At 41.8% G+C, this 21,770-nt stretch overlaps 1 protein-coding gene across 1 annotated transcript in view; it reads right to left on the reverse strand.

The window, feature by feature from the left end:
* Positions 1–11,453: 11,453 nt before the first annotated feature.
* The window catches only part of NPEPPS (aminopeptidase puromycin sensitive), a 94,637-nt gene continuing 84,320 nt past the window's right edge, over positions 11,454–21,770 (reverse strand). The window contains exons 18-23 of the mRNA XM_030295838.1: positions 19,420–19,562; positions 18,935–18,991; positions 16,156–16,263; positions 15,517–15,672; positions 15,179–15,226; positions 11,454–13,048 (exon numbers count right to left, since the gene is read on the reverse strand). Coding sequence (XP_030151698.1) covers positions 12,896–13,048; positions 15,179–15,226; positions 15,517–15,672; positions 16,156–16,263; positions 18,935–18,991; positions 19,420–19,562 — 665 coding nt within the window. The 3' untranslated portion in view covers positions 11,454–12,895. The remainder of the gene's footprint in view (positions 13,049–15,178; positions 15,227–15,516; positions 15,673–16,155; positions 16,264–18,934; positions 18,992–19,419; positions 19,563–21,770) is intronic.

The raw sequence follows: 21,770 nt of genomic DNA on the forward strand, positions 1-21,770 counted from the left end.
CAAGGATTTTGATGGCTTCCTGTCTCACATTTAGGTCTTTCATCCGTTTTGAGTTTATTTTTGTGTATGGTGTAAGAAGGTGGTCCAGGTTCATTCTTCTGCATGTCGCTGTCCAGTTTTCCCAGCACCACTTGCTGAAGAGACTGTCTTTATTCCATTGGATATCCTTTCCTGCTTTGTCAAAGATTAGTTGGCCATACGTTTGTGGGTCCATTTCGGGGTTCTCTATTCTGTTCCATTGATCTGAGTGTTCTTGTGCCAGTACCATACTGTCTTGATGATTACAGCTTGGTAATACAGCTTGAAGTCCGTAGACTGTGAGCAATTTGAAGGCAGGCTCTTGTTGTTTCCTCCATAAGGTTCTGGCACCTAACACAGACCTTGGCTTTTTTTTTAACCTAAGATTTACCTACCATAACCTAATCTAAGTTTGAGATGGTGACCATTTGTATCCAGAGTGTCCCATTACTCACACAGCACTGTCCCATCTGTCCACCCGGCACCGAGACTGGTGTTCTTATCATTATCTCTTCCACCGTCCCATTTCGCAAAACAGGACGTGAGTTCCAGAGAGTGTCTTGCCCCGAGGTCTTCTAAGTCCGTGTTGACGCCTCTAGGAGAACCTGGGTCTCCTGACACCTCGTGATGCACTTTAAGTGCTCATTAATTAATTAAAATCGATGGATTTTTATGTATTATTTTACATAAATTTTTAAAAGTTGAAGTGTAGCTGGCTGACATACAATGTCGTTTTAGTTTCAGGTGTAAAGCATCGTGATTCAAAAGTCTATATATATTAGGTTGCGCTCACAAGGGTAGCTACCACCTGTCCCCCCACAACACTTACAGTACCATCGACTGTATTCCCTGTGCTGTGCCTTTGATCCCCGTGACTTATTCCGTAACTGGAAGCCTGTATCTCCCACTGTCCTTCATCCGTTTTGCCCATCCTCCCAGTGATGCATTTAAAAAAAATTTAATTATGGTTTAAAAAATTATCGTCTTGGGGCATCCGTGTGGCTCAGCCAGTTGAGTGTCAGACTCTTGATTTCTGCCCAGATCATGATCTCCTCGTTTGTGAGATCACGTCAGGCTCTGAGCTGACAGTGCGGAGCCTGCTTGGGATCCTCTCTCGTTCCCTCTCTCTCTGCCCCCTCCGCAACTTGTACGTGTGCACGCTCTCAAAAATCAACATTAAAAAAAACTTAAAAAAAAAATTTTTTTTTTTAATGCTGGTCACATAAGTCAGTACTCAGCTCCCGACAGTTTGCAGACAGATCTTCTGATTATTCAGATAAACTGGAAATCTGGAATTTTATGTAAAATGCTCTGATTTTTTAAAAACTGGCGTTTACATTTCCAAAAAGATTTAATGTGTATTTATTTTTGAGGGAGTGGGGGAGGGGCAGAGAGAGACGGGAGACACAGAATCGGAAGCAGGCTCCAGGCTCGGAGCTGTCAGCACAGAGTCCAGTCCGATGCGGGGCTTGAACTCACGAACTGTGAGATCTGAAGTTGGACGCCTAACTGAGCCACCCAGGCACCCCATCAATTTTCAGAAAGATTGAAAAAGCATTTTACAGGCCAAAGAGAAAATACAAGTTTGCAACCCCTAGTGTGTAATAGTGTGGAGCGCTTATGGTAGTCATTTGCCTCTGGAGAAGAATTGTGTCTGATTTGTTCCAGCAGACCTGGGAAGCAGGTTGTAGGAATGGGGCCTAAATCAAATGCCTGCACCTGCAGAAGTTCTGCCCTTCTGTACTTGGGTAATAATGTGTCGCAGACAGATAGGAAGTGGCCCCTCATAAATCAACCATTGAGTCCTCCATGGCAGTATATCAATGCCAGTCACACCGGAGAGGTGAACCCCAGGTTTTGCATCCGTTCTGAGGTTTCACTGTACCTCCTTCGCAGACCCTCCGGAAGAATGAAATCCCACAGATTTGGAAAGGTGTTGAGATTTTCCTACACCGTAATGCAGGTGCTAAGTGGGGTAATTAGTTTGCCACGAACAGCTCAGAGGAGTTTAATGTTTTGGAATGATGGCAGTTTCTACAAAAGCTACCCTGGGAGATGCTGGGCCCCAGCGCTGACCGGAAGAAATCAAGAAGAAAGGACGTCTTAGTGGTGCTGCTCTGGTGGGTTTGAGGAGGCAGAATACTGATCTTTTCTGGAAGTGGTGTTGGGGAGTTGGTATGGAGTGGGGAAATACACATGGCCATAAATGGTGTGATCCTGCTCCAAACATCTGAGCTCATCCCTAGGCTTCCTGAACCTCATGCTGGAAATTTCGACCGAAATAAACTTCTGACCTTTCCATCAGTTCCCTTGAGTAAGTCAGGGTTTTATGGATTATTTCATATTCCCACTCAGAAGGAGGGCTGAACTATTAGTTATTTTACTTAAGAAGGCAGCACAGCTCATTAGTGCCACTGCTAATATTCTATCAGTAGTATTCCTAGAATGTTTTGTAACTGACAGAGACCTTTCTCATGCATTGTTCATTTTGTTCCCTGGTGACTCTATGAGGGGGTATTATTTTTCTCATTTTACAGAGGAGGAAAGGGATGGTCTCCCATTATATTTTACCTAAAGTATTTACCTAAATATTTTTTCTTCCTTTAAATACTCTCTACGCCCAGCATGGGGCTTGAACTCATGACCCCAAGATGAAGAGTCCCACACTCCACTGACTGAGCTGGCTGGGTGCCCCAGTATAGGATATTTAAAAAAAAATTTTTTTTTTAATGTTTGTTTATTTTTGAGAGAGCGTGAACGGGGGAGGGGCAGAGAGAGGGAGACACAGAATCTGAAGCAGGCTCCAGGCTCTGAGCTGTCAGCACAGAGCCCGACGCGGGGCTCTAACTCATGAGCCGTGAGATCATGACCTGAGCTGAAGTCGGATGTTTAACTGACTAAACCACCCAGCTGCCCCCAGTATAGTATCTTTAATATGGCCTAAGTCTCTCCCTAGTCTGGCCCTCGCCGGCCTCTCCAGATTCCTCTTTCATACTTTCCCCAGAGTCCTCTTTGTTCCAGCTCTTCTGGATTACCTTTGGTTCCTTAGATAGGTCAGGTTCTTTTCATCCACAGGCCCATTGCACATGCTATTCCTTCTGCTTAGAACACTTCTCCCTCTCCTCTTTGCCTGGCTAGCAACTACTCATCTTCCAGGCCTGTTTAACATCATTTCTTCATGGGAGCCTTTCCTGAATTTTCGAGCTACGTTGGATTCCCTAGTAATGTCCTCTTCTACCGCCCTGCACTTCCCATTCCAAAGATCCATGACACTTAGGAGTAACTCGTTCACTATTTCTTGTTCTTGCTCGATTGTAAGCTCTATGAGGCAGAGACCAAGTCTGCCTTATTTAATTCCGTAGCCTCAGTGCCCAGTACAATATCCTTTTATACTGAAAACTTCTGTAACCATTGCCCGATATCTGGACTCCATAGGAAATAATGCATCAGGATCTTTCCTTGAGGGGCACCTGGGTGGCTCATTCGGTTAAGCGGCCGACTTGGGCTCAGGTCATGATCTCACGGTTCCTGAGTTCAAGACTCGAGTCAGGCTCTGCGCTATCAGTGCAGCTTGGGAGTCTCTCTTTCTGCCCCTCCCCCACCCCCTCTCTCTCATTCTGTAAATAAAAAAAAGAATCTTGCCTTGAATTCTGCCCTTAAGTTCAGTTCTATCAGGCTTTCCTGATAAGCTTCTTCTGATATTTCCAAAAACAATTTCACTAATACCTCAGGGTATTTCATTGACCCTTTGATTCGTGATCAAAACACACATGTCCCGCATCACATGGCAGGTCGTGAGGTTAGCACACAGTGTCACTGTATTATTTGATGGTTACCGGGAAAGGCTGGTGCTGTCGTCACCTGTCGTGTTGTTTCTGTGATGCTCAAACACCAACGAGAACCTGTGTCCACCACCCTGGGTGGGGTGGTCGAGCGGGGATCACAGAAGATAATATGGATATTCAAAAGCGCCCAGACTCTTCCTGTCTCAGGTCTCCCCTTCGTCTGGCGCACACTCGGGTCGTCTGCAGATGGACGGCACGTTTATTTACTGGAAGCAGTGAGGTATGGTCAAATTAATGGTGAGAGTGGAAGAGTAGGAGGTTAACAGCGCTGCGCGGGCTCACGAGGCAGGCACTCGACAGGTAAGCAGGGCCCAGTGAGAGGCACTCACGGCCTCATTTCAACAACTGCCGCAAGCTGAAGTCCCTGCAGGTTGCAGTCTAGGAGAAGGGCATTTCTTTTCTTCTTTTCTCACCCTAAGCCAGCTATATCTCTCCCCATCAAAGTGAAATCCGTCACCATATGACTTCCTAAATCCACCTAAGAGTGGTAACAACCAAAATCTGTCACTAAACACCCAGGCAGCAGTGCATAGGGTTGCAAATGTTAGTTCCAAATATAGTGCCAGTTCACATCTCCAGTGAGGAAAGAACACCGAGTGAATTCATTACACGAGCCACTTAAACTAATCGAGCCAGGAGCTTAAAGCCACATTCTTCAAATGTGTGCACTCTACAAAACTGGCATTTAACATCAGGCAGTCAGGCTGGAAAACACTCCTGAGCCAGTGAATCTAAACAAGGAAAAAATGCTCCTCAAGGTATGCACTTGCCAACCGTTAATTTGTGCTCAAGTGACTTCTAGTGATTAGCCTCATGACTTAGAGCATGACATCAGGGGTCACAGGTCTGAGCCGAGCACACTTAGCTTCCCTAAGGCAAAGACGGAAAAAGCTGGGCACCGGTTACAAAGGGGAACAACAAAAGGGGCACGGCCTGTCTTTGTTACTAAAAATAATTAAATGCATACGGTAGGGGGACGCCTGGGTGGCTCAGTCGGCTAAGCGTCCGACTCTGGATTTCAGCTCAGGTCACAATCTCGCGGTTCACGGGTTCGAGCCCCGTGGCAAGCTCTGTGCTGACAGTGCTGAGCCTGCTTGGGATCCTCTCCCTTCTCCAACTCATGTCCTCTCTCTCCCAACGATAAATAAATAAACATAAAAAAAAATGCATACACTAGAGTGTAAAAACATAGCTGGAAGAAGACCTCCCAAATGCATCTGTAATCATGACGGTCTCTGGGAGGCAGGTTTTTAAGAAGAGATGGTCACTTTTTTCTTTTTTTTTTTCTTTTTGTTTAACGTTTATTTATTTTTGAGACAGAGCGTGAATGGGGGAGGGTCAGAGAGAGGGAGAGACAGAATCCGAAACAGGCTCCAGGCTCTGAGCTGTCAGCACAGAGCCCGACGCGGGGCTCAAACTCACGGACCGCGAGATCATGACCTGAGCTGAAGTCGACCGCTTAACCGACTGAGCCACCCAGGCGCCCCTTCTTTTTCTTTTTAAAATATAATTTAGTATCAAATTGGTTTCCATATAACACCCAGTGCTCGTTCTTTTTTTTTTCTTCAAATTTTAGAAAATGAGTATGTATCACATTTGTAAACAGAAATAAAATTTAAAGTGGATAGGGGTTGGTGATACAATGTTCTTAGATGAGTAGCAATATTACAAGAGGTTGGTAAAGAAGAACATATTATGTAACTATTTGCTACCTTAAATAAAAAATACACTTGCACATACTCCATGTAGAACAGGGGGTCCAGCAGAACTTTCAATGATGGAATATGATGTAGACACCTGTGCTGCCCAGTACAGCAGCCACTAGCCATATGTGGCTAATGAACACTTGAAATGTGGAACTTAATTTTTAATTTATTTTAATCTTTTTTTTTTTAAGTTTTATATATTTATTTTGAGAAAGAGAGCGTGAGTCGGAAAGAGGCAGAGAGAGAGGGAGACACAGAATCTGAAATAGGCTCTAGGCTCTGAGCTGTCAGCACAGAGCCCAATGCAGGGCTTGAACCCACGAACCGCGAGATCATGACCTGAGCTGAAGTCCGACGCTTAACCGACTGAGCCACCCAGGTGCCCCTACTTTAATTTAATCTTAAATAGCTGCATATGGTTAGAGGCTAGTGTATTTGGACACACAGCTCTAGAACATTCCATCTGCTGGAAAGAAGAGTGTCAGCGGGGCAGGGAGAGTAGACCAGATTTGGTAGGCAAAAGACCTTATAAGTCATGTACTGTTTTGTTGTCTTTCCAGTTAGAGATCATCCGTGTACTCTATTAGTAGATGAGGGAAGTGAGAAACCCTTGAATGGCCACAGCAATCTCAAGAAACAACAACACTGGATGCATCCCCCTCCCTGGTTTCAAACTATATTACAAAATTATGATAATTAAAACAATATGGTATTGGCATAAAAACAGACACGTAGGTCAATGGAACAGAATAGACAGCCCAGAAATAAACCCATATATGTATGGCCAATTAATTTATGACAAAGGAGCTTAGAATATACAACAGGGAAAGGACAGTCTGTTCAATAAATGGTGCTGGGAAAACTGGCGAGCCACACACAGAAGAATGGGACTTGACCACCATCTTTCACCATACACAAAAATGAACTCAAAGTGGATTAAAGAATTAACACCTGAAACCATAAAACTCCTAGAAGAAAATATAGTTGGTAAGCTCCTTGACATAAGTCCTGGCAATGTTTTGTCTTGTTTGTTTTAACCTGACACCAAAAGCAAAAATAAGTGGGACTATATAATATTAAAAAGGTTCCTCACACCAAAGGAAACCACTAACAAAACAAAAAGGCAAACTTTACTGAATGGGAAAAAATATTTGCAAGTCATATATAAGGGGCTAGTACCCAAGATCTCTACAGAACTCCTACAACTCCATAGCAAAAAGCACCCTGCAAATAATTCAATTAAAAATGGGCACACGACCTGAACAGACCTTTTCCCAAAGACAGATGGCCAACAGGCATATGAAATGATGCCCAGCATCATTAATCATCAGGGAAATGGATATCAAAAGTATAACGAGCTATCACCTTACACCTGTCAGAATGGCCAGAATCAAACAGACAAGAAGTAACAAGTGTTGGTGAGGATATGGAGAAAAGCGAACCTTCACGCGCTGTTGGTGAGAATGTAAATTAGTGCAGATGCATACCAGAAAACAGTATGGAGGCTCTTCAAAAAATTAGAAACAGAAATACCATATGACCTAGCAAGTCCTCTTTTGGGTATTTATCTGAAGAAAATGAAAATACTAACTCAAAAAAGATACGCACCCCCACATTCATTGTAGCATTACTTACAATAGCCATGATATGTAAACAACCCATGTCCACCAACGGATGGATGAAGAAAGAAACTGTAGCATGGACACATGTACACACACACATCACATGTGCACACACGCTAGAATATTATTCAGCCATAAAAAGAATGAAGCCTTGTCATTTGCGCCAACACGAATGGACCTCAAGGGCATCATGCGAAGTGAAGTAAGTCAGACTGAGAAAGACAAAATACCAAGTGATGTCTCTCAAGTGTGAAATGCTAAAAAAAAACAAGAACAAAAAACCAAGCTCATAGATACAGAGATCAGATTGGTGGTTGCCAGAGGCCCCAGAGAGTGGTGGTGAAGGGGGCAGAGAAAAAGAACCAAGTGAGAGAAGGCACCTCTTCACACTCTAAAAGGCCCCTTCACATGTCCAACTTTCAAGTGCTCTATTCCTAGAAGCGGAAACTGACCTATCAAGAAAGCAACAATCATGTCATCCATCCTCACTCATGTCATTTTAAATATTTTGTACTTTTTCTTATAAACTGGTTCTCCATCTCTCCTTCATTATCTTGTATTTTCTTGAGACTTCTATTAAACCATTAGCCATTCAGTATGTGGCTTTCTTCATCTTAACTGCCTTAGTAGAAGTCTAAATAGTAAGCATTAAGAAGAGAGTATCTGTGGGGCGCCTGGGTGACGCAGTTGGTGGGCATCCACCTCAGCTCAGGTCATGATATCGCAGTTGGTGAGTTCGAGCCCCACATCAGGCTCTGTGCTGACAGGTCACAGCCTGGAGCCTGCTTCGGATTCTGTATCTCCCTCTCTCTCTCTGCCCCTTCCCCGCTCGCACTCTCTCTCAACGATAAATTTTAAAAAATTTAAAAAAAGAGAATATCCATAAGATTAGCATATACAATACAAAGTAGATAATCAGCCGCCTAATAGAGTGGGCTGAAATTAAAGTGCAGTGTTACATACCTGCACCACTTGTCCAACTGATGAAAATGGTTCAAGTTGGCTGGGGGTATGGGGAGGGGCAGATGGCTCAGAGGGCCATGCTGGCATGGTCAGCCAAACTATGGCAAGATTTAATTATATTTTTCTTCGGTTGTCATCTTAATTGGTATACAGTATGTCTCCTGTCAGCTGCTGGCAACTTCCCCAAGAAAGCGTAGATCGATAGTCAGCTATGTTTCTGTCGTTAACTCTACCCTAGTGTTGGAACCAGAAGTTCAGTGCTGAAAGCTACACCTGCCAGATACCAGCAGCGGAACTGCAGGACCGAGCAGACTTTTTTTTTTTTTACAAGTGGCACGAACAGCCCAATAAACCTTCCCTCCTCTGACCCTGCCGTCTATCCCATTTGCCATCAAATGTCCTGGTACAGCAACCAATCCTCTAATTTGGTTTCCCAGGGAAGGCAGTTGTTTGGCCTAACATTTTATTACCATCAGGGTCTCCTGTCTCTTGTGCTTGTGTTGGAAACCAAGCACCTTGAACAGTCTGTGCCCGCTGGGGGCGGTGCAAGAAGGCACGGTCCACCTTGGGTGAATTTCTGCATTATCTCAAAGGAGAAGACAGTCTTATAAAAAAATAAAAATAAAAAAATTTTTTAGTGTTTATTTTTGACAGAGAGACCATAAGCGGGGAGGGGCAGAGAGAGAGGGAGACACAGAATCCGAAGCAGGCTCCAGGCTCTGAGCTGTCAGCACAGAGCCCGACGCGGGGCTCGAACTCAGGGACCGCAAGATCATGATCTGGGCCGAAGTCGGACGCTCAACTGACTGAGCCACCCAGGCGCCCCAGTCTTATAAAAAATTTAAAACAACACACGCACACACACACACACGCGCGCGCGCCTGGGTGGCTCAGTTGGCTGAGCTTCCAACTTTGGCTCAAGTCATGATCTCGAGGTCTGTGAGTTCGAGCCCCGCCTCGGGCTCTGTGCTAACAGCTCAGAGCCTGGAGCCTGTTTCGGATTCTGTTGTCTCCCTCTCTCTCTGCCCCGCCCCACTTGCGCTCTGTCTCTCCCTTTCTCTCAAAAATGAACGTTAAAAAAAAAAAAAAACACACGCACACACACACACCAAAAACCTGGAGAGCCTAAAATCAGTATGTAGTAAGAAGAGATCAATTTCTCATCAAGTAATTTATTCAGTAAAAAATGAGGCTATCTCTTAAGTGTAGATTCAGTGCTGTAAGTAGATTACCAAAAGCTTGTTTATTTTCTGCCCTGCTAAAAAAAATAATCACTAACCGTACAAATGTGGCTCCAAGTCTTTCTGATCACATTCTAGGACCTGTTTGGGTAACAGAATTGAAAGAATCTTTTCAAAGCTCCAGAACTCCACTCATACCCCCTAAATCGCACACTACAGAGATCTATTCTTTACCAATACTTTCAAGGGGCTCCTTGCTCCCTGAAACTGTAAGTTTAAGAATTCATGCAGCACCATGTAGTATTCCAAAATGGTTTACTGCTTCCCATTAATAAAAGATAATATCAAATTCCCTATAGGAAGTAACACATTCATCTTTTTTTTTTTTGAAAAAAAAAATTTTTTTTAACGTTTTATTCATTTATTTTTGAGACAGGGAGAGACAGAGCATGAACAGGGGAGGGTCAGAGAGAGGGCGACACAGAATCCGGAACAGGCTCCAGGCTCCGAGCTGTCAGCACAGAGCCCGACGCGGGGCTCGAACTCACGGACCGCGAGATCATGACCTGAGCCGAAGTCGGCCGCTTAACCGACTGAGCCACCCAGGCGCCCCTGAAAAAAAATTTTTAATTAGCTCTATGTGGGGCTTGAACTCGTGGCCCCAAGATCAAGAGTTGCATGCTCTACTGAGCCAGCCAGGTACCCCACATTCATCTTTCTTTCCAACCTTCTGATTTCCACTAAAATCTTTAACCAAGGAAAAATCATTAAAAACCTTTAAAGCTGTTGCCTGAATCCAGTCTGACTGTATGACCTTTTAAATGTGAAGACATGACAATTAGTGAGAAGAAAACAGGTTTTAGAGGCTGGTGATCTTGGGCTGACCACTGGTTCTAAGTTGTTTTTTTCTTTTTTTCTTTTTTTTTCAAGTTTAAGAGGGAGGGAGGGAGAGAGAGAATGAGATCACGACCTAAGCCAAAACCAAGAGTTAGACGCTTAACCAACTGAGCCACTCAGGTGCCCCCTAAGTTATTTGTTGTGTAACTTTACCTAATTTTTCTGAGCCTGCTTTCTCACCTGTAAAATGAATATATTACCCGATAGGGAGCTACTTGGAAGACAAGCAGTAAATCTAACACCAAAAAGGCTGAAGACCTTTAGAGACCCGTTATCAGGACTCTGGTGCCAGAATCAGTCAGGATATTAGTAGAGAACAGAGAACACACTTGAACTAGGTAACTTGACGAAGGTTTAATAAAGGGACTATTTACAAAGACATGAGCAAAGTTCAGGGGAACCAACAAGGAATAATGGAATGATCCAGAGCTAGTAAGGGAATAATCCTTTCCCTAGATTTGAAGGGGCAAAGTGACGGAGCTAGAAGCTAGAGAGGGCTTCTGAACAGGAGTCGTGGCCTTTGGTAGAGGGTCACAGACGACCCGACCCATGTGACCTGGGGATGAGGAAGCCTGGTGAATAAATGCCCTGACCGTCCTCTCCTCATGCCTTTTGATCTTGAAGGTATTACAAATTGGATCAACACAACCTGAAGTCAGAGGGCAAAGGACCCTGTCAGTGCAGTCCGTGTGGGCCATGCCCTCCTGGGGCACAGAATAGGATGGGAGCGGCTCTGAAGGGGACGCAGAAGACACCCTCCACCACCTGTGCCGCAGCATAATTCAAGCCAATTAACTATTATACACAAAACTTGTATATATGCTGAAAATGAAATTACTTCTTTCTAGAATTTCTAATTGTAAAATGAGAATACTAAGCAGATTTCTTCTCAGTCTTTTTGGTGTCCCTACTTTGCTGGTGCCTTAAGCACATGCCTAGATGGCCTCATGGCCGCCCTGCGTGTGGCACCTGGACAAGAGAGCCTCAAGAAACGGGAACTGGCAAGTGTCAGGTTAACTCCTGAATGCTGACTGATCCAGAATGAATTTAGAAGGACTCTTCGGATTTTTCTGTTTAGGTCTTAGTCATTAAGGAATTCAGAAACTGGATTTTCTTAGATTCAAAAAATCCCATGATAGCAAAACTTCTTATAATCCTAGTGAATGATAGGAAATGTTTATAATTTCTTATTGAAGAGAATAAAAGAAATCAGGACATCAATTTCACATTGACATTTTTATTAACGCCAACTGTTTTTTAATTATTATTTTTTTAAAACAATAGCACAAAAATGTTTCAAGGAAGCAGTCTCACAATCTGATGACCTTCTGAAATACAGTTAAGCCACACCAAATATGAATTCCTGTTAATAACACAAAAAAATATTTTTAAAAAGAAAAATAAAAAGAAAAGGAAAAAGGGAAGAAAAGAAAAAAGGTAGGGCCAGAGAAAAGGAAAGAGGTTTAGAGTTAAAACTCGCTGGATTAGTGAGGTGAGGCTTGTTAGTAGGATACACTGTTAAAGCGAAGAGTGGCACACAGGCTTACAGCTTTTGTTTGAACCAGTTACCACTAATATGCGGCCCCTGCAGCAGTTACCACGGACTTCTTACGTGTCCAGAATGAACCAGGAGAAGCCAGTGTTGACACTGTTGGAAAGAGGCTTAACAGTTGGCCTGTCAGACAACTAAGACCGCTGTTAGCAGAGTAACTCCTTCAGGATGGCCTGGCTGAAAACCCTTTCATCTCTATGTCTCACCTATATGCATTTCAGGGTTCTTAAAAGTTATCTTAAAAAAGAAAGAAAAATAATGTATATCAGTTTCTCTTATTTAATGTGGCTATAAAAGATGTTTCCTTATTATTTCTTTATCTCTAAGAAGGACACCGGGGGGGGGGGCGGAGGAGGTTGGGGGTGGAACTAGGAGGAGGAAAAACCCAGACCAGGATAGGTTTGGTTTTTTTAACTTTTTTTTTTTTTTGGCCAAGGGGGTCACACAGAAGGGAAGGCAAGGAGGAAAACTACAATCCTTGGTTCAGATTGAGTTATGCAGGAAAATATATATTCCTGATCAGTCCCCATGCCCAAAAAAAAAAAAAAAAACCAAAAAAAAAAAAACCAAAACCCCAAAAACAAAAAACCAAAAAACACTTGGAATTATGCACAGACTCTATGTTATACCAGCTATCAGCCTTTCACGTTTAACCATTCCCAGAGCAATGGACACTACCCTTGGCTTGTAGGCTGCTCGCAGAACCCACTTCACAAAAAATCTTCTTCACCCAGAAGCCTCTAGTTTCCTTTTGGTAGGTTATAAAAACAGAACATCTGTCATTAACAGGAGAGTGTTAAATACTTTTAACCACTGACAAGGCTTCAGGAAGTTTCACAGTTTCGTTATGCTCTATTTTATTACTATCATATTTACATTTTTTATTTTTTATTTTTATTTATTTACTTATTTTTTTGCTGAATTGCTGATTTTCCTTTTTCAATAGAATTTAATTCTGGAGTGTGAGCAGGAACCAGTTAACTACATTCATCGTCCAACCCCCACTGGTTTGAAAGAAGACTCCAAATTCTCGGCATATGAATCAGCTGTTCGGTAGCCCCACCTCATCCCTGCAGCCAAGCAGCAGAACCGCGGTGGCGGCGCTCAGGGTTCACGCCGTAGGTGGCGAGGCCTTTCGCTGAAGGAGGTACTGGTGAATGCTCTCAGCATCTCGCTTTAGCCAAGCAGCATTCAGCAGGATATTTTCACAACACTGCTGGATGGTGCGCTCAGCTGAAGGAGCTGGGTGGCTCTCGAAGAAAGCCTGGTATAACACAACCCAGAAGGTAGGATCAGTACTAGCAATGGTAAGAAGTTAGAAGTATCACAGGTCATGAAAAGTTACCCACTGTTCTGTAAAGGATTCAAAAGCTTTAATCATGAAAATTTACCGCTGCTACTCCCAGGCTAAAAGAAAACAAAGCAGCCCCTTAGACCTGCATACAGGAATTCTTCTCCAAATAAATGCTTCAAATCTAATCAAAAGGTAACAAAGAGGCAGAACCTCTGGCCTTTTAGGTTCATTATCTAGTGGTTAATGTAGGGCTTTGGAATTAGGTTGGGACTCAAATCTCGGTTCGGTCATGTATGAGCCTGTGAGTTTGAGTACATTAATCATTCTGTTTTCTCATTGGTAAGAGACTATTTAGTCCAGAAGTTTAAGAGAAAATCCATAAAAACTGTTAGCACAATACTTGGCAGGCAGAGTCCTTAAGGACGCACACATTCCGGCTGCTTCAAACAAAGATTAATTTGTGAAGGCGATAAGACCACAAAGATTAAATTGCTGCTCCACAGACCACATCTTTCATACAACAAAACCATTTCTGAGTTTATTATAATTTATCCAAAGCTTATTGATTAAAGATTCAATAAACTACGTTCCAATGAAGTATACCAAGATTCATAGTAAACAGAGCAACTCTTAAATACCAACCAACGAAAGGATAGGGGTCTTCACTTTGAACCAGTCGTCACAGGTGTAAAGGAAAGAATGACTAATTCATCAGATTAAGTCTAGAACTTTTGGAAATCAATAACCTCGTTCACACAAACAACAATGGCGCCTTCGCTGAGGCTCGTTCTTGGGGCTGGGTTCTTAGGGCCCAAGTACAATACAGAACTGCCCCTCATTCCATCTCCACAAATAGCACCACTATTTACATATAAGAAACCCAGGAATTATCGTTGGTTCTTCCTTCTTCCTCTGCCAGGTACATTCACAACACAGAGAAGCCAATCAGTAAATATTTGTTGAATTAAAGATTAACAAACCCAAGCCCCTGAATTTCATAACTCCATCTCCTGAAAGCTACTCTATCATTCTTGCTTGCAGTCAGCATCCCAAAATGTTTCTCTTTCCCATACTGCAGCCAGACTGAAATTTTTATGGTACAAATCACATCAACTCATTCCCCTGTTGACAAGCAGTTCAAGGGCTTTGCACTCTTAGGAAAATTCATATGGCCTCCAAGGCCCTCCAGTCTGGCCTCTACCTATCTTCCCGGCCTCAGCTTGGCCACTCACTGCCTTTCCCCTCCAAACCAGGTATATGTACTTCTCCTTCAGAGTACTTCTATCCTTTACGGTAAAGGAACTGTTTCCACAGCATACAATGTAAGTTAAATGAAGGCAGAGATCAAGTCTTTCACTGTTTTCTCAAGACCTGACATCTTAAAATTCCAAACAATGGCTCACAGAGTGAGTGAAACAACACAACAGCCCTCAGAGCCTCCACATTCACACCTCGTAACCCCACTGCCTTCAAGAAGTAAAGGTAAAAGTGACTCTTCAAAAATAACTTCACAATTAAATGCAATGGAAGGCTTAACATTAAGATTTCCCTCATCAGTGTATATCTGTTCCTCAAATGCTGAACTTTACCACTAAACTGAAGATTCTCCTTTGTAAGGGCTAAGAGGAGATTCCTTGCATAGCCATCTTGTCTCCTCGTGCACAGGACAGACCTATGAAGGTTGTTTTTAGAAAGGAAAAAAAAGAACCATTATCGAGGACCTACTACTCTGTTCCAGTCCCACTACATTACTTAAATAACAATCTTATCATCATTCCATTTTATGGATGAGGAGACAGGCTCACAGGGATTAAAAAACTTACTTGAAGTCCCATAGCTAACATAGGGCAGAGCACAGATTTATACTCAGATCGACTGATTCCAAGTTCCACCACATTCCTTCAACCATATTGCAAAGCGCTCAAAGATGATTCCAACCCTAAATTCTTCAAGCATTAAAGACACAACCCAAGCTGTCTTTTTCCAAGCAAAAACAAGGATAAATACAGCATTACCCCAACATCGTATCATTACAATTTGGCTCATTAGTGTTTTTACTTACTAGATTGAAAAGTAAAAAGGAAACAGTATTTTGCTTACCTTAACCTCTCCAGCCATTTTATCAACTGCAAATCCCTCAACTGATAGCTGAAAAAAACAATGGTTTAAATAGTAAATGTAACTAAAAGACGCTAGGAACAAACTTCCATTTACCTAAAAACCAAATCATTTTATAGTCTCCCAACTTCAGAATATTCTAGAAGGTGCAGGATGGGTGATGGAGAAGCCCTTTAATAAAGCTAATAATTATTTAAGGAACTTTTTTTTTTTTTGGAAGAAACCCTTAAAGAGCAAAGACTATAGGCCTAGTGAATCAGGGATGTCTCTAAATAACATCTATGATAAGCAAGCTACTCAAAATAAAAATCTTCACACACCTTTATTAGTCTGGATATTAAGAATCCTCCCTGGTATCGATTATAAAGTTCTTCCCAGTTGTCTTTTATAAACTTCCAAGCAGCCTTCCTTCCATGCTTGCTGCCTCCTGCCACTCCCCCAATTACTGACACAGTGTCCTGTGGGCGTACCTCTTCCTAGAAATAGAAAGAGAACGAAAAGTCTACTGTACTCAAAACATCTTCTGGTGCCAGAAAGGGCAAGTGCTGTTGAGGTACCCAAGTAATCACACTGAAGACCCTCATTCCTTATTTTAGGAATAACTGGCACCAGAAAGCTTCCTAAAGATCAGCCAAATTGAGAATGAGGCACTGAGACAGGCAAAAACAGGCTGCTGAATAGATGTTTGCTTGGGTTCCTACAGGATAAAGAAAGGAAGAGACAGAAAGTAGGCACAGGGGTAAGATAAGTAGGCTTGCCAGTTTATTCCTGCTTCCAACTATCCCAATTCCCACCATTAGAGGCAGATATAGATAGAGGTCAGTAACAAAAGCCCATTCCATTTCCCCCAGACTAAGAGGAAGGGGTTAAAGCAGATCAAGAGAATACTGAATCAAAGACAGCTGCCACAGATTGATAGGTTACAATTCCCTCTAAAAGCAATTTTCATTGTAACTTACTGAAAGTGCAAACGTGAGGACTTTTTGAATCAATTCAGGTGAAAGAGTAGCCCCAAGGACCCTTTCAATTCGGTTTTTCTCTTCCTGCATATCTGCTTGTTTGTGAAGCTATAGTGAAAAAATACAGATCGAGATAGTTAACTGTCCCCTGGAAGTCAGACACATGCTTATATGAGCTTTTCCCCCAGTAAGGTGAAACTTCTGTTCTATATTCTCATTGGCTAGGTGCGCAGGGCATAAAATTAACAGAAGATAAAACTTAACAGGATGTTCAGGCACTAAATTTGTGATTTGCCATTATAGTAAGTCACTAAACGTAAGTGAGTACTATGTGAATGGCTGGTCATCAGTTCTGAGCTTTAAATTCAAGATCTGAGGGGTATGATGTCTGACTAATGTTCTGTGTTAAATGAACAAACTGATGATTGCCAATACCATTGAAGGTCATCAATTTAATTTCTAATAGTCAAAAATGCATGTTAATATTAACGATGGTCTCTGATCAGTGGGATTCTGTATCATCAAATTTTTCAACTGCAAAAGCATCGCATGCTGAATGCAGGAAATTAGGAAAATGAGAAGCATAAAGAAAAAATTAAATTATTACAATATGTACATTATCAAATTGGACATTAGATCATCTTATACCTATTTTGTGACCTTTTTAAACATTTCAAATTACAGGTAAGTATTTTCTTTATACTTTTCTAGTCTCTAAATCTTCCACACTGATTATACCGAGTCTTTTTTCCACCATCAGAAACAAAACATTATGCATACAAAAATTACAAGCATATATGAGATATCTCTCCAAGACAACTTAATCAATAGACTCTGTTGACTTTTTTTCTCACTGAAGATTTTACACTGACCAGTGCCCGCACACCCCATCACAGGCCCCCATTTCCTCTTCTTTTCCTTTGATTTCTTTTGAGCAGCAGTGTAGTAAAATAGATAGAAGTCAGGAGACCTGGGTTCTAGTCCTGGTTTTGTGTCTAACTAGCTGTGTGACCTTGACTAAGTCCTTAACCTCTTTGGATCTCAGTTTCCTCTTGTGTAAAATGAGTGGGGTGCAGAGATAATTTCTAAGGTCCTTTTCAGCTCCAGGACTCAAGGTCTGAACTCTGGCTTTCAAGAAGCATGGTTTTCCCCAAGGAGAACCTGTTAAACTAGTCCACTAGATGGCACCATAACACCACATTCCAAATATACTTTGAAATCAAAGTTCTTTTTTAGCGGGCCTCATTACTCCTAAATTACCAACAGAAGACAATCCTCATCTCCCATCAACTGGTTTCTTGAAGAAACCTAATTTGGCCTTCATTAGAGCTCTTTTGACAGTAAATCAGAATTACAGTCAGCTCCCTTACATTAAACAGATGCCAACACTTATTAAATATACATACTAGAATAAAATTCTTAAAAGTGTGCTATGACATGAAAATGTCAAGGTATCTGTCATGAGAATTTCAGAACCCCTATTTTGTTCCATACTGCTATGGAAAAGACAAAACCTACAAATATCTGATTTCATATGCAAAGAAATACAGGATTCATAGTGTACAGTTTCACAGAATATTAAGACTGAGAAGGGACCTCAATGTCATTTAATTGAAAGTTAAGTTAAACCCAAAGTATAATTTTGATATTATTAGAAAGGAAACTCTTGTCCAAGATCAGAAAAGTGGCACATTTTGAGCTTCTTAAAGTTTACATTTTTCAAAATATTTTAATCATTTAAAAAATATGATTTGGGGGCGCCTGGGTAGCTCAGTTGGTTGAGCATCTGACTTCTGCTCAGGTCATGATCTCGCGGTCCCTGAGTTCGAGCCCTGTGTCGGGCTCTGTGTTGACAGCTCAGAGCCTGGAGCCTGCTTCACATTCTTTGTCTCCCTCTCTCTCTGCCCCTCCCCTGCTCATGCTCATGCTCTCTCTCTCTCTCAAAAATAAATAAACATTAAAAAAAAAAAACAGGATTTGTTTAAAATGAAATACTAGAAATTGGATTTGCAATTTTGATCTACTTGAGGTCAGAAAAGTGTTCTTAATCCATTAAAGATGGAAGTAGCAAAGCACATCCCATTCCTGTTGTTTGTTCCCACTAAGAGCAGGTCTTTAAACGAATGGGCTTTGCAGATTTGACACGTAATTTGGGTATTTAGACACATTTTGCACATTTTATTCGATGGTAATAAGTACATTCAGCTCCCCCTACCTGTCAAGTGATTTCTTAGATTGACAACCGCATGGACAGGGACTGGAGAAGTACAGTATCTGTATTAGAGTTTAATTACATGCCAACCCTCTGGGGAAACTACAGAGGCTACGCAGGCAAGTCAATTAATTTCCTGTCCATTCATCAGAGGCACTGACATAACTCAAACCCTGGAGACACCTGATTCTCTCTCCCCTAAGCACGGACACAAACCTTTTCTTCAAAATGGGAAGGATCCTATGTAAGTTTACACAGAAGGGAAAATTTTAAGAGCTTGACTTGTTAATCAAAATGAACACTTCATTTTTTGGTTTAAGATACATAAACTTACAAATTAAAAAAAGTGAAAACACTAGATGACTTCTGGCATCGTATTGGTAGTACACGTGAACAGACATGATCTCTCTCTCCCATAGTTTCTTAATATTTGCCTGTCTGCAACATGCATATCTACGTATATTTCTTTCGCCAGGACTTTTTTTTTTTTTTTTACCACTTAAAGCTTGTACTGTGTCAATCCAAGTTTTACAGCAGAAGATGGAAACCCTTTCCAAATGTACTCACCTTTAGCATAATGTCTAAGGTAGTGCCATCACCATGCTTCAAAACGGTCAGATAAACCTACAAGAGAATACAGGAACGACAAAGAAGGCATCTGATTAAATGCATCTTGTTCCAAATATTCTAATGTTAAGACAGAAAGCAAGTCAACACGATTGTAAACAGCTGTGTGTGGATGTTACGTACAAACTGTGCGACAAAGAGCTTCGGAGCCCATACTGAAAACCAGGCAGGGAGACGGCATGCACACCGGCTCTCTCAGGGGAATGCGCACAGATAATCAGCTTTAAGCACAGTGTAGTCTGAGAAACTTTAAACAAACGAGAAGCTGGCTACAAACCACCTAAATGGCACATATTAACACAGAGTCAGACACAATGTGTGGGTCAGTGTCTAAGTCATTTCTGGTTACCATTAAATACATCCCACACTGTGTGCAGAATGATGCAGTCATCTAGAAATCAAGGTTATTTATCATGAAAACCTACAGGACTCCTCAGATCAGCGGAGAGAATCTGTTTCCCTTCCACGTGGTCCTTAAACCGACGGCGGGCTTCTTCTAATGTTGCCTTATGTCCTGCTTTTCCTAGTTTGCCCAGAACCAAGCCCCTCAGGAGTGCATCTAGATGACCTGATTAAGAAGTAAAAGAGACACAACACTGCTTAAAAATCCCATTTTCACAAATATGCTACTTGGGTATCTTATACCACGTCTACCATCTTGAACAAACACAATCAATTACCCTAGTACTTGAGAGAACACTGATTTATATTGTTCAAATCATAAGAGTGAAATTAAGTGCTAATAAACACACTAGACAAGCAAATAAATTTGCTGACTTTGTCTACAAATGCCAATGATCTGAATTTACTAAATGTTCACTCCATCTAGGTAATTACATTGCTAAGGATTATATGTGAAAGAAACAGGCTTAGATCATGCAGTTTTGACCCAAGATTCAGAAAAAAGTCCACATACTGAACTAGTACGCTGTGTATAACCAACTGAAATCTTAGATTTTTAAAAATCGAAATCTGATGGATCGGTTTACTCCAATAAGCACATAAAGAGATGTTCAACTTTGGTCATTAGGGAAACGCAAATCAAAACCACTATGAGATCTGCTTCACACCCACCAGGATGACTAAAAAAGACGGACAATAACAAGCACTGTCAAGGATGTGGAGAAGTTAGAACCCTCATACGCTGCTGGCGGGAACGTAAAATGTTGTGACCACTTGGAAAAACAGTCTGGCATTTCCTAGAGAGGTTAAACATGGGGTTACCGTATGATCCGGCAAGTCCACGCAATAGAAATGGAAGTGTTACGTCCACAAAAATTTGTACACACATGTTCACAGCAGTATTCACAACTGTCAAAAAGTAGAAACCATCCAAACACCCACCAAGTGATGAAAACACAAAATGTGGTACATCCATACAGTAGAATACTATTCAGCTATAAGAGGATGCGGTACTGACAGACAACACGGATGAACCTTAGCAACATTGTGCTAAGTGAAAAAAGTGAGACACAAAAGGCTACACGGGGTATGATTCCATTTACAGGAAGTGCCCAGAGTAGGCAAATCCATAGAGACTGACAGCAGATTAGTGGTTACCAGGGATCGGGATTGCCAGGAGATGGGGAGTGACTGCCATGGGTATGGAGTTTCTTTTGAGGCTAAAGAAGTTATTCTGGAATTAGATGGTGGTGACGGTTGTGCAATGCTGTGAACAAACTAAAAAAGACTGAGTTGTATACTTTAAAAGGTACATTTTATTATATACTATGTCTTAAAAAAAAAAAGTTAACACTAGCAATGATGGATTGCAGTACCAAAATAGCTAAGTCGTGGTACATACAATGAAATACCACTAAGCAATAAAATGGAATGAACACCCTGGATGTATCTCTAGCACATTATATTGAAAGAAGCCAGATGTAAGAGCAGGAAAAAATATATTAGGATTCCATTTACATAAAATTCTAGAAGAGATAATATTAATCTAGGGTGAAAAAAGGCAGAATAGTGTTTGCCTGGAGGGGATGGATAGGGGAACCGGCCTGGCAAGGACTGACTGGGAAGAGGCCCCGAGGCAACCTCTTCAGTGTATTTTTTGTCAAAAGTCGCTGAATTGTAACATTAAATTTTTTTTAAATGTTTATTTATTTTGGAGAGAGCAGGGGAGGGGCAGAGAGAAAGAAAGAAAGAGAGAGAGAGAGAGAGATTGAGAGAGAGAATATCCGGAGCAGGCTCCAGGCTCTGAGCTGTCAGGACAGATCCCGACCCGGTGCTCGAACCCATGAACTGCGAGATCATGACCTGAGCTGAAGCTGGATGCCTAACTGACTGAGCTACCCAGGCGCCCCAAGAAATGTAACATTTAATTGTGCATTTTGCTACATTTAAATTATAACTCAGTAAAAAAATAAGTTCAAGAAAACAATAGGAGATCAATACATAACACAACAGGACACTAGTGAGGTTCTTAGAAGAACCAATTTGTAATTCTGACTCTGGTACTCACTTGCTGTGTGACACAAGGGAATGTTTTATTACTTTGCTGTTTGATTCTTCTATCTATAAAACTAGAAAACTAAAGATATTCTCCCTATTTCATTAAGGTGTTTTTGAGCTGTGAAAGAGAAGTACAACATCCACCAGTCTGCATGGATCTGACCCCACATACCCTCTTATGTTTTGTTTCTAGGGCTCTGTGCTCCTGTCTAAAGCACACTCCTCCGTTGGGTCCCGACTCCTCTCCATCGCTTGGCCATCGCTCCAGGAATTACCCCCCGTCTCTTTCACATCACAGATTTTTCTATTACTACTC

The sequence above is a fragment of the Lynx canadensis genome, chromosome E1 (genome assembly GCF_007474595.2).
Source record: "Lynx canadensis isolate LIC74 chromosome E1, mLynCan4.pri.v2, whole genome shotgun sequence".
In the NCBI taxonomy this organism is placed as follows: Eukaryota; Metazoa; Chordata; class Mammalia; order Carnivora; family Felidae; genus Lynx; species Lynx canadensis.